Source organism: Fonsecaea monophora (genome assembly GCF_001642475.1).
Source record: "Fonsecaea monophora strain CBS 269.37 chromosome Unknown Scaff24, whole genome shotgun sequence".
NCBI classification, from domain to species: Eukaryota; Fungi; Ascomycota; class Eurotiomycetes; order Chaetothyriales; family Herpotrichiellaceae; genus Fonsecaea; species Fonsecaea monophora.
Genome location: NW_019173955.1, coordinates 244,714 through 256,755, shown reverse-complemented (window position 1 = coordinate 256,755; position 12,042 = coordinate 244,714). Strand labels below are relative to the sequence as shown.

Here is a 12,042-nt window from a genome sequence, read left to right as displayed (position 1 = left end):
GACGTGTGTCTTTCCAACGTGCAATCTACCACAATCGGGCTAGCGCTGCATTTCATACCATGTCGCACAAACATTGCATTACGACCATTGACGAACTAGACTGGGACGGTGTCTATGGTGAATCTGGTCTCAAAAAAGCATTGACAAAGCAGAGTGCAATACTTGAAAGGTAGAAATAAAAAGAACCCATCCAGAATGGTGGGAAGGAGGGACATGAGTAAATCCGTTTCAGGGCATTTGTGCGTAATCTACATCTACATAGAAACATCCAAACTGCAACTGGCTCCTCCAAGGCAGAGCAGAGCTGGACATGTATCCCCCAAGAGAGGTCGGTGTCCGCAGTGCCTGTCTCGGGGCTAGTGTCGTCAAGGTGTCGGCGATCGCCTGCCCCGAGAAGAAAATGAGGCTGGTAGGGCCAAGTAAGTAAGTTCTCGACCTGCTCTACCGTAGCAGGCAGGAATCATATCTCGTCCGCATCCTCCCCGGCAACACTTTCATATCGCATGCCCCCGCCCCTTCTGGTCCTCAGCTTCAAGGGCACCTCGTACATGTGTGCATAGTCTACCACCTCTCCGCCCAGATAGCCGACTCCGTTCTTCCTCTTGCCGAACACGGGGGCCGGATCACACCAGAAGTCTTGACAGTTACCCACGATGCCGCGGCTGAAGGGGTTGGAGTTGCGAGATTGCAAATGGCCGTGAGATGCGTCGCTCGCAGTCACCATGAACGCATCGAGGCCGAGGATCTTTGTCCACCGTGTGAAACAGCCGTCGGGTCGGCGAGGAGTCGGCTGAAGGCGGGACGATGCGGCAGCCGTGTCGTTCAGAGAAGTTGCGGCTGCAGATGCGCCTTGGGTGATGGGGTGATTGTGAGTCGGGAGTATGGGTCGATGGTGGTCGTGTACTTTGTCGTGACGCTTCATATTTTCATACGTGGTTTGATTCTTCGAGATCTGGATCGTTTGAACCACGATCAGCATGACTACCCAAACAAGCTGGAGACAAGTCCAGAATGTGAGTGCCACGGTCCAGGGGTCCCGCAGGACGAAGGTACATAACGAAGGAGAGAGAACATGGCATTTGGCGAGATCGTCGTCGGCAGGTGGTGGGAGGAGGGTAAGGTAAGAGAGGACGAGGCGGATGTAGAGGATGATCCCAATAGCCATGCAGAGGATGTAAATGTAAAAATGACGGATGTTGTTGTTCCCCACGCAATTGTCAATCCACGGACAGTGATGGTCTTGTTTTGCAACGCATCGGTTACACCGGCGACAGTGTTTTGAGCGCAGGGGTTTTCGGATCATACACTGTACGCAGAAGTTGTCTTCGTCAAATTTCCACAGGGAAAATAGCTCGTCAATCGCCGCACGTTGTTGATTTCGTGAAGATAGCTTTGGTATCCACCCAGGATCTTCAATCATTGAGAGGAAGTAGAAGTACGCTGTAGCGGCGTATAAGATGACGAAGCAGATGGATGTGAGCGGATTCGTTGAGAATGTAACCGGGAGTACCGACATAACGTAACTGACTCCCACCCAAAAGAGCGTTCCCGCGAATATGCCAGCCAGATAGGGTGTTTTGTGGATGGCTCGAAATTCTAGAGGTCCGATCATTGCAATTCGTTGCGCAGCATACTGCATTCCCAGGCAAACAACCAAAAACAACGGAACTCCAATGTAGACGCTGAGGTGACTGATAATGTACAGGCCGACCATGATGATCAAAAAAGGATACAAGAAGAAAAATTTCGACATTTTCGAGCGATCTCTGACCACGGTGTGGAGTTTCAGTGGGAGCGTCTTGACGTTGCCAGAAAGGTCATATCCGTGGTCAGATAATGAGCGTTGGTATACTCGTTTCGTGTTCATTTCCTCGGCACAGATAAGTGGCGTCTTGCCTTCGTTGGTCTTTGCGAATCTGTCCGCACCGTACTCGATGAGTTTGTCCAAGCAGGCTTTGGAGCCTTTTACCAAAGCCCAATGTAAGGGTGTATATCCATTGTCGTCTGTAGCATTGACGTTGGCTCCCCATTTGAGGAGAAGATCCACGCAGGCTGGCCAGCCTTTATATCCTGCCCACATCAGAGAAGTATGGCCTTGAGGGTCGGGAATATCGACGGGGATATTTTGTTGCAGAAGAAGAATCAATAGCAGCGCATTTCCATCAATTGTTGCCAGGTGGAGAATGTTGTAACCCTGACCGTCGGTCAGAAGAGGATCAGCACCGTTCTGCAACAGAAGGTTGACGATATAAAAGTGACACCTCTGCGAGGCCCACATAATGGCGGTGGCATTGGATTCTCCTCCTTTTGCGTTCACATCGGCACCCTGCTCGATGAGGTATTTGCATACAGCATATTGATTGTTAATAGCAGCCCAATGCAGCGGAGTGATTCCCTCATCGTCCTTATAGTTGGCGTCGTGTTTGCCAGATTCCACCATTTTCTGGATGTGTTCGAGGGCACCTATTCGGGCGCATTGCATGATATCCTCTTCCAAAGGTATACTGGGCACCGCCTGGCCATTTTGGACAGGACCCAGTTCGACATCCTCCGAGGTCACTTTGGGAGAGGCCGCGTTGGCTTTGGAGGTGGGAGGATGGGAAAGTTTCTGGGAGATCGGAGAAGACATGGCGGTTTTTGATCGAGACTATTGTCGCAGAGAGACACATAGTGGATTTTCCATCATGTCCGAGTCCAAAAAGTAGTTTCCACGTGAATGCACAGTTGAAGGAAACGCGGCCTGAACCTCCTGGTCTCCTGAATCTTCAGTTCGTCCGCAGCTGGCCCTAAGCCTGAGGAGGCGGCGTCTTGTGGCGTTGGAGTCGTCGTACTCGTATGAAACGGGCTAGTCACGTGAAGATAATCGCCAAGATGGCCTCCTCGGCAAAGGTGCCTCACCAAGTCGGGTCTGCCCTCCTGCGACACCCGGGATTATTTCGATTGAAGCTCCCCTTACAAACTACTAGCTGGTGTCCTCGACTTCACATCAAAATTCTCCTCTCCACTCCCTCCGACCTATCTCAATACACCTTTTCCTCCTAGGAAGTTCCTCATATCAGCTTCACGGGTCGGCAAGATGATGTCGAGGAGCGTCTTGCGCCAGTCTGGCCGCATTGCTGGTGCCCTATCTGCATCGGGCAGAATAGCTGCAGTAAGCTTGAAACCCCCTTCAACCAGCAGTAAAAGCTTCAGAATCACCAAAATCAGCGCCAATGAGACCTCCGAGGCAGACTTGAGCTCAAAACATACAACTGAAGCTCTATCAACGCCTCGTGGTTGGATTCCGAGCTAATGAAAATCTTCGCAGTCCCGTGTCGTCACCCCTGCACCTCTCAATGCTGCCTCAAAACAAGTCCGATCATACGCTGCTGATGCCAAAGCATCTCCCACCGAAGTTTCCTCCATCCTCGAGCAAAGAATCCGTGGTGTGCAAGAGGAAGCTGGCCTTGCCGAGACCGGTCGCGTCCTGTCCGTCGGTGACGGTATTGCCCGTGTCCATGGCATGAGCAATGTCCAGGCCGAGGAGTTGGTCGAGTTTGCCTCTGGTGTCAAGGGAATGTGCATGAACTTGGAAGCCGGTCAAGTCGGTGTCGTGCTTTTCGGTTCGGATCGTCTTGTCAAAGAAGGAGAAACCGTCAAGCGAACTGGCCAGATTGTGAGGAGAGGTGAAATAGCTGGGTGGAACTTGATCAGCTAACAGCTTCCAGGTCGATGTCCCTGTCGGTCCGGCTTTGCTTGGTCGTGTTGTTGACGCTCTCGGCCAACCCATCGATGGCAAAGGCCCCATCCAAGCTGCTGAGAGACGTCGTGCTCAATTGAAGGCTCCTGGTATTCTTCCTCGACGATCCGTCAACCAGCCCGTCCAGACCGGTCTCAAATCTATCGACGCAATGGTGCCTATTGGACGTGGTCAGCGTGAATTGATTATTGGCGATCGTCAAACCGGAAAAACTGCCGTTGCTCTCGACGCCATGTTGAACCAGAAGAGATGGAACAACGGCAATGACGAGACCAAGAAACTTTACTGCGTTTACGTCGCTGTTGGTCAGAAACGATCTACTGTTGCCCAACTTGTCAAGACCCTCGAAGAAAACGACGCCATGAAGTACTCTATTGTTGTCGCTGCCACCGCCTCCGAGGCAGCCCCTCTGCAATACATTGCTCCTTTCACTGGTGTAAGTTCTTATGTCGATTTTATAGACTTCTACTAACTCCATCACCCCAGACTGCAATCGGAGAATACTTTAGGGACAACGGAATGCATGCTCTCTTGATCCTAGACGATCTCAGCAAGCAGGTAAAGATCCCCTTTTCTTTCACTTTTGGTGTTGGAGCCACTTTGTCAGCGACATGAATATGATAAGCTGACCAGCAAACAGGCCGTTGCGTATCGTCAAATGTCTCTGCTGCTCCGCCGACCTCCTGGGCGTGAGGCCTATCCTGGTGATGTGTTCTACCTCCACTCCCGACTTCTGGAACGAGCTGCCAAGATGAACGACAAGCACGGTGGTGGCTCTCTGACTGCTCTCCCCGTCATTGAGACCCAGGGTGGTGATGTGTCTGCCTACATTCCTACCAACGTTATTTCGATCACCGATGGCCAGATTTTCTTGGAGGCCGAGCTGTTCTACAAGGGTGTCCGACCTGCGATCAACGTCGGTCTGTCTGTGTCACGTGTGGGCTCTGCTGCGCAGTTGAAGGCCATGAAACAAGTTGCCGGTTCCTTGAAACTCTTCTTGGCCCAATACCGAGAAGTGGCTGCATTCGCACAATTCGGTTCCGATCTTGATGCCGCAACCAAGCAAACTCTGAGCCGTGGTGAACGTCTGACGGAGCTCTTGAAGCAGAAGCAATATAGCCCCATGGCTGTCAACGAAATGGTTCCCCTCATCTATGCTGGTGTCAACGGTCACCTGGACTCCGTCCCCGTCGGCAAGATCTTGCAATGGGAAGCTGACTTCCTCGCACACTTGAAGAGCGACCACCCCGAAATTCTTGCTAAGATCGACAAGGAGGGTCAATTGAGCAAGGATCTCGAGCAACAATTGAAGGAGGTGATTGTCAACTTTACCAAGAATTTCTCATAGGTAAATTCTCTCTACAGTTCGGTATACAGCCCGATAGCTGACATTTTGCAAGAGGTGTGGTGAAGAAGTTTGAAATGCTTGTACAATGTTCTGGCTTGGTCAAAACTGGACGACACCGCTCGAGTTGAGACACGAAAAAGGTGGATTGCAAGTCTTTGCAGTTGCCAGTCAAAGAGGGAAAGTGTCTCATTGTAATTAGATACATAACAGTCCTCAATCAATTCCATTTGTGCTTTAGGTTGTCGCAGACGATGACAGTGCTCAGATTCCTCAATAAATGCGCAACACAATCTTCCTGCCTCTACCACAGCTTCATGAGCACGGGTAGATGCTTGAGGATTTGCATACGAGATCTTCCTATGCCCTCATCTTGTGCAGCAGGAGGACGTCACTAGCATAGCACGGCTTTTAGCACTTGCTATAGTGACGTTGTGGTGCTGTGGTGCTGTGGCGCTGTCATAACCCACGACTGCCAGTTGGGTTACTCCTTTACTCATCGACGCACCTGTTTGCAGATTACATACCTCGTACAGGACCGCTCAAGCTGAAAGCAAACGTGTTTGTTCGTTTGTTTGTTATCCGGCAAAAAAGTGATACAAGAATGTGAGTACCGAGTCCGAGGTACTGTGGAGCAACTTACAGCAGGTATGTACTGGAAGTAGGCTTCTGGAGAGGGCGGGCATCGACTAAAAAGGTCCTGTCTGCGGTGTTGCAGGATACACCTACATAGGTAGTAGGTAGTAGGTAATAGGTAGGTAGGTAAGTCCATACCTCGGGACGAGATACGTACCTCCGTCCTCCACGCCACGTAGAACATTTTCTCTTGCGCATCAGGGACAGGAGGGCTATCTAAATACTTCATGCATGTACTTGTCCTCGATTCGAGTAAACAAACGAATCAACATCCATGGGACTCCGTGCAGGTACAAGTCCCAGGACCTTGTATACTGACATGCTCACTACTCGTAGGTATGACCGAGAGAGACCGTGCACAACTGTGCAGGGGGCAGCGGATCCACTACGTCCCATCACACATCAACATCACATTGACATCCTTCATATCCAAACTTTCCTATTCGGGTAATTTTGCATTCTCTCCAAACCCGCCCAAATCTTGACTCCGGAGGATCCCTGGTTACTTACTACCTAGCACCCACTGCACCCTAGCTGATTTATTAGCATTTCTTTTGCCTTTTCCCCCGTGGCCTGACATTGACACTGACACTGACACGAGAGCCAACGACCAGGAAGCTTTGGTCAGGAAATGCACCTTGCTTCCTCTGACATGGCCTCCGCTACTGGGCACATAATGAGAAACAGGGATCGACGGGGGGTTTGGGAATAAAAATAACCCGGCTAACCCCCCAATAAAGACAGACGGATATCTGTGAGACTCCCCCGGCTCGACTCGACTCGATTCAACGCAATTCCTGCCCAGCCAGGCCCAGATTAGCCCAGATCACCCATGGCTTTTCCAAGGAGAAGCTAATGTCCAAGACGATGGTGATGATGCAAGGATAACCAAGTTCCAAAGCGGGAAACACACTACTTGAACAGATCAATCAAGGGCCTTTAACTAGGCCGTATTGTTCCCTGACTGGCGCTGGTGCTGCTGCAGCGGCGGTGTAGATATCAAGGGTATAGGCGGCATTGGGCGTTTGCTGATATTCTTCTCATACCAGTCACTGTATGCCTCGTCCATCATCACTTGAAAGTCTGGACTGCTGAGGTATTCGAACGCCTTGGACGTGACCCCCGCACTCTGTGCCTGTTGTGGCTCCGGTGGGGAGCCGAGCGTGGGATCCATATCCTTCTTCGAACTTCCATGGCTAGCAGCCTTTCCCTGCACCGATGCCGATGGTTCTGAAGTGCCAGCGGTACCTTCAGCGATATGGGAAGACATGCTCTTGGTGGTAGGAGGGGAGGAGGACTCTCCATTCTTGCTGGCGGCTGGTTCTATGCTCTCCAGTTCAGCCTCGTCCTCGCCTCTTTCCCCCTCACAACCAAATAGCCAGGACGACAATACGTGGATCAATTTCTCCTTCGACTGGTCAGTGATCCGACTGAAAATCTTCAGAGCATCAATGACTGCTTCGGTCAAGAACACCTCCTTCTTGGCCCCATTGTCACTCCTCTTGGAGACTTCGTCCGCATCGACCCATGACTTTGCAAGCAGCCACACGGTGATCTCAAGCCTCACGCGCGCATTCTCTGCGTGGATGGAAAGTCTCTGCAGAAACAATACAGCACCATCAGGCCGCTCGAGCAAATCCCACAATATGAGATTCAGCAGATACAGATTGAGGAACAAAGAAAGGTCCTGCTGGACAGACAGGGTTGTCCTTTGCAAATTCGCCAGTGCACCCTCCACAGCGTGATGTATTGTCGACTTTCCCATTGCAGCCGACCAGAGGCTGCTTGATACCGGGGTTCGGGACCGATTGGTTGTGGTTGCTCCCACTCTTTCGCCTCTGGAGACACCATTGTCACTACGGTATTGGGTAGCGTCAGACTGTGACCTCCGGCCGTCGCTTTGCATCGAGTCTAATGTCCCGAGGAACCTGTCGCTGGCACCTTGCACATCCAAGAAGCTGGTAGCTTCAAGCTCGGCCATGGCAAAATACGCCAAGGAAAACATGGGGTGGAACATGAAGCACACGGCTGAGAACAGGGAGTCCACTCCACGTTGTGAGATCATCTGTGCCAGACCTTTCAGGTGGACTCTATTGATCTCAGGACTCAATGAGCGGGCGTCGGCTGACATTGCTAGACAAACACAGAGCAAGGCTTCGTCCGAGGCCTGCGTCTCGGGGTCTGCCAACAAGTTCGCGATATATTTGTACGCCATGGCTTTCCGCCGATGCATCCTTTGTGGCAACGGCTGTCGTCGAGACAGGGCCAAGAACATGTCGCAGATTATCAGAGTCCATGGCAGGCCGCCAGCGGGATACATCTGGATACCTCGCCACGCAATATCGCGACAAGGACAGAAAGCACCAGTAGTATTGCTACTCCACGACGCAACGCCCTGGAACTGTAGCCACTTGATGACGAAGTTCTGTTCTTCAATAGTGAGTGAGTGAGGGTGTGGGCGAAGATCCTCCAGAATGGCATCCGCCCCCGTTGATGTCCATGGTTGACGACTCCCAGCCTTCACCATTCGAGGGATGATCTTGGTCGACTCGGCTCTGAGGCTTGCAGTGTTCATCATCTGACGATTCTTGCGAAGTCTGTGTGCCGTGGATTCCTCCTCTTTGACATCCTCGCTAGAAGATGTCAAGCTCGAACGCTTCTCTTTCCTCGCCTTCCCCTGTTTGGCGACAACCGATGTGGCAGGCGTACCGCGACGGGGATGTGGAGCTCTCACTTTCTGCTTTCGGAGAATCCAATCAGCCTGACCTTTGGGAGTAAATGTTCGAAGTTGAGATGCGAACGTTGGAGGGGGAACGTCAGTGTGGTCGGATGGGGCCTTGACGCTTGGACCGGGCTCATCTTGTTGGTCTAGCTTTACACGAAACCGATTTCGAGACATTGATATCGACGAGGTCTGCAAAGTTTGGACCACCAAGCCGTTGGCGAGGGGGAAGGGGACTCAAGTGGTGAAAAGGAATCTGGACCTCGTTGTTCTGGCCACCTTCTCCGAGGAAGCGAAGGGTGGTGAGGGGCCAGACTATCGGTCGCAGACGACGAGCGGAGTCAGTCGTGTACTCGACTCGCTCATGAGTCCTGATTGCATTCGTGGTACTCGGTGCGACATACCGGATTGGCACATCTGTTGCGAGCTTGTGGATGCTATGCTGGTTTATCTGGAGTGGACGACCACAGGTATGAGGTGCGAGGGACGAGGTACTCCGTAGACAGCCAGTTGGACTGCTATGAGGTATGGTTCCTGGGAGTGGCCGGGGCATTGGACATGCTGTCCGCGGCTGAGCTGTTGGACTGAGATACGAGCAGAGCTAGGACGCCTGCTGATCGAGCTTGGGGTTGGATCGACCGAGTCTTCGGGCGGACGAGGCCTCAGGCTCGTGAATGGAATCCAACATGTTGGCAACCTGATCGTGACGAAAGTGCAGATTCGGCACGGGCCTTGCCCTGTTTGACGTGGCTAACATGTGTGTGTGGGCAAGAGCAGGTGGCACAGTCTGTGCTGAAAGTGAAGATGTTAGTGGCTGCTGAGGAGAAGCCAGTCCGATGGAGGGTGCAGACCTGAGGCCATGGATGGTTAGCGGGTTGAAGGCCTAATAATGGCATTGTTGATGGTGATAGTGTTGGTGGTGGTAAAAGGCCATGGGCGAGGGACACCAATAACGGTGAAAGGCGGACGTTTGACTAGGCTTTGAAATTCCGGCTTTGGCATCCGATGGAGGTGGGAGATGGTACAAAGCATACGAGTTGGAACCTCAAAGATGTGGAATTATCTTTTCGATACGTCGGTCGGTGGTTACGCAACCAAGGCAGCTGAGGGACGGTGTTGGTCACCTACCATATCGCCTACATAATCCTGCGCTGGACAGGTAGGTGCCTCGAGCATGCCCCCAAACAAAGTACCTACTTTTACCTACCCGTGTGCTTAGATAGGCGGTCTCGAGCATTGGGGAGAGGGCAAACCCCTTCCTCGAGCTCCCTACAATAGGCACTGAACCGAGTGCTTGTAGCGCCCAGCCTTACCCAGGGGTGCCAATTAACCGCCGCCGCCGAGAAAAAGCACTACCTATAAAAGCAATGCACCCGCCTAACTTTGGGGATCGTGTACCTCGTTACGAGGTACTGGTAGTCAATCGCACTGCCACCGCCATCAGATCTGGGCATGGCAGCCGCCCCCCACCCCACCTTCCCAGAATTGTGTCATGAAAGCCTGACATCCTCGGTTCCATACACCAGTCTTGACCTGTTGTGATGCTTCAAGAACGAAGCACATAATAACACCCATGTTGCAGGAATAGCAGACGGCCTAGATGATATGTACGACTCGCAGGCACAAAGTCGTGATGATACATTTCCCAACACCCCACTTCTCGTAGTATCCCTCCCACTACTAAAACACAGAAGAGGGGCAGGCAGACTTTACCGGTAATGCGTTCGACAAGGTGGAGGAATGGAAAGGAGGAGAACCGGATTTCCATGATTATGATTTGCCGAGCTTGGATAAGTTCCTCAATGCAAAGATCGCATTAATAATGTGAGAAACAAAATCACGACATCCCCAGCAACGCTCAGCACACGCGCCCATGACTCTATGATACTATACTTTTGCTCTACAAATACTGCTGCTCCTTTCAAGAGACTCTCCCTTGGTCGAACCCACTACTGCTTTCGCCACTATAGCCACTATTATCACCATCACCACTATCGCTGCTACCGCCCACGATTGCTGGTTCCCTCGGCACCAAATTCTCTTAGTGTAGCCTCGCGACGCTTTACACCCGCTGTATCAGCTGATAAATCCACCCATAAGGCTACCAGTGCGACCACGTCTCCCATCATGAAATCAGCCCACGTCTACAAAAAGGGGGAAGATCAGCTCGATGTCCAGATCAAGGATATTCCTGTCCCCAAGCCCGAGCCCAATCAGGTCCTCATCAAAGTGGTTGTCTCTGGTACAAACCCCAAAGATTGGAAATACCCAATTGTCTTCAAAGGGGCTCAAGGACTTAACACGGGCGACGACATTGCTGGCTATGTCGAGGCAGTTGGTTCCAATGTCAGCGAATTCAAGGTTGGCGACCGCGTGGGTGCCTTTCATGAGATGCGCACGCCTCATGGATCCTTCGCCGAATACGCCATCGCCTGGGAAAAAACCACTTTCCATCTTCCTCAACAAACCTCGTTCGAAGAGGCAGCAACCATCCCCCTGGCTGCCATGACTGCCGCCGTCGGTCTTTATTGCCGTTTGGGCTTACCAGAGCCGTGGGTCGCCGTGTCTCAGGCCCGCAAAGATGCTCTCGCCGGGGGCGTGGTCGTCTATGGCGCTGCTTCCGCCGTGGGAGCTTTCGCGGTCAAGCTTCTGGTCCGCTCCAAGATACACCCAATTATCTGCGTTGCCGGCCGGGGCATCCCATTTGTCGAAGGCCTGATTGACAAGTCCAAGGGCGATACCGTCATCGACTATCGCAAGGGTGACGAGCACGTTGTTGACGGCCTCCGCGCTGCAGTCCCTGCCGGGCAAAAACTCTTGTACGCTTTTGATGCTGTTAGTGAAAAGGGTAGTTACCAGAACATTATCAAGGTTCTCGATCCTTATGGACATATTAGCTTGGTTCTTCCGGGAAAGAAGTACGAAGAGATTCCCAAGACGGTCAACCAGACCCTTACCACTGTGGGCTCTGTCCACGGTGTGCCGGATGACCTGAGCGACTTTGGATATGCCTGGTTCAGGCTATTCAGCCTCGGTCTAAAGGAAGGCTGGTTCAGTGGGCATCCATATGAGGTGGTTCCTGGGGGATTAAATGGCGTCCAGACAGGCCTGGAGAATCTTCTTCAGGGCAAGGCAAGCGCTGTCAAGTATGTTTATCGCATTGCCGACACAGAGGGTGTGGAGAAGAGCAAGATTTAAAAAATTTAAGTGGAGGTTATGTGATGCTGGGACATCAACGCATCTTGCCAACACACAAATCCTGGGTGACTGATCACATCGAATGGGTAAACAGCCTTGCAAAGTACCCAATGAAAGATAGTGTAACTTATACCAGTCGCGTCATTGAATCTCTGTGCATAAACCACGTCTGACCGGTTCTCGAGTAATCCTTGCGGTTGAAACATGCTCAACTGTTGACAATCGTTGACAATACCTCGCAAAGCGTGCAGGTGACCATTCTGTTAGTCCATGCTTCCTCGATGTCCTGGCTAGTACTCGAGCTCGACCCATTTTCGCAATCTTGGCCTTGATGGTGAGGTGAATGCTGGAGGCGCGCACTGCTTGATTGTGCGTGTGACCATCTATCCAGGGTTCCAGGGT

The 12,042-nt window shown here is 52.0% G+C and overlaps 4 protein-coding genes across 4 annotated transcripts; 2 read left to right on the top strand and 2 right to left on the bottom strand.

The window, feature by feature from the left end:
* Positions 1–460: 460 nt before the first annotated feature.
* AYO21_04379 (hypothetical protein) lies at positions 461–2,629 on the bottom strand (the record flags this gene model as incomplete). Its single annotated transcript, XM_022654352.1, has 1 exon — positions 461–2,629. The coding sequence occupies one exon, from the start codon at positions 2,627–2,629 to the stop codon at positions 461–463; it is 2,169 nt and encodes a 722-aa protein (XP_022513389.1).
* A 450-nt stretch (positions 2,630–3,079) lies between these two features.
* Positions 3,080–5,087, top strand: AYO21_04378 (ATP synthase subunit alpha, mitochondrial; the record flags this gene model as incomplete). The annotated part of the gene is made up of 5 exons (XM_022654351.1): positions 3,080–3,151; positions 3,308–3,655; positions 3,708–4,175; positions 4,226–4,297; positions 4,380–5,087. 5 exons carry the CDS (start codon positions 3,080–3,082, stop codon positions 5,085–5,087), a joined length of 1,668 nt encoding a protein of 555 aa, XP_022513388.1.
* Positions 5,088–6,663: 1,576 nt separating this feature from the next.
* Positions 6,664–8,619, bottom strand: AYO21_04377 (hypothetical protein; the record flags this gene model as incomplete). The annotated part of the gene is made up of 1 exon (XM_022654350.1): positions 6,664–8,619. One exon carries the CDS (start codon positions 8,617–8,619, stop codon positions 6,664–6,666), a length of 1,956 nt encoding a protein of 651 aa, XP_022513387.1.
* Positions 8,620–10,569: 1,950 nt separating this feature from the next.
* Positions 10,570–11,640, top strand: AYO21_04376 (hypothetical protein; the record flags this gene model as incomplete). Its single annotated transcript, XM_022654349.1, has 1 exon — positions 10,570–11,640. The coding sequence occupies one exon, from the start codon at positions 10,570–10,572 to the stop codon at positions 11,638–11,640; it is 1,071 nt and encodes a 356-aa protein (XP_022513386.1).
* Between the last annotated feature and the right edge of the window lie 402 nt (positions 11,641–12,042).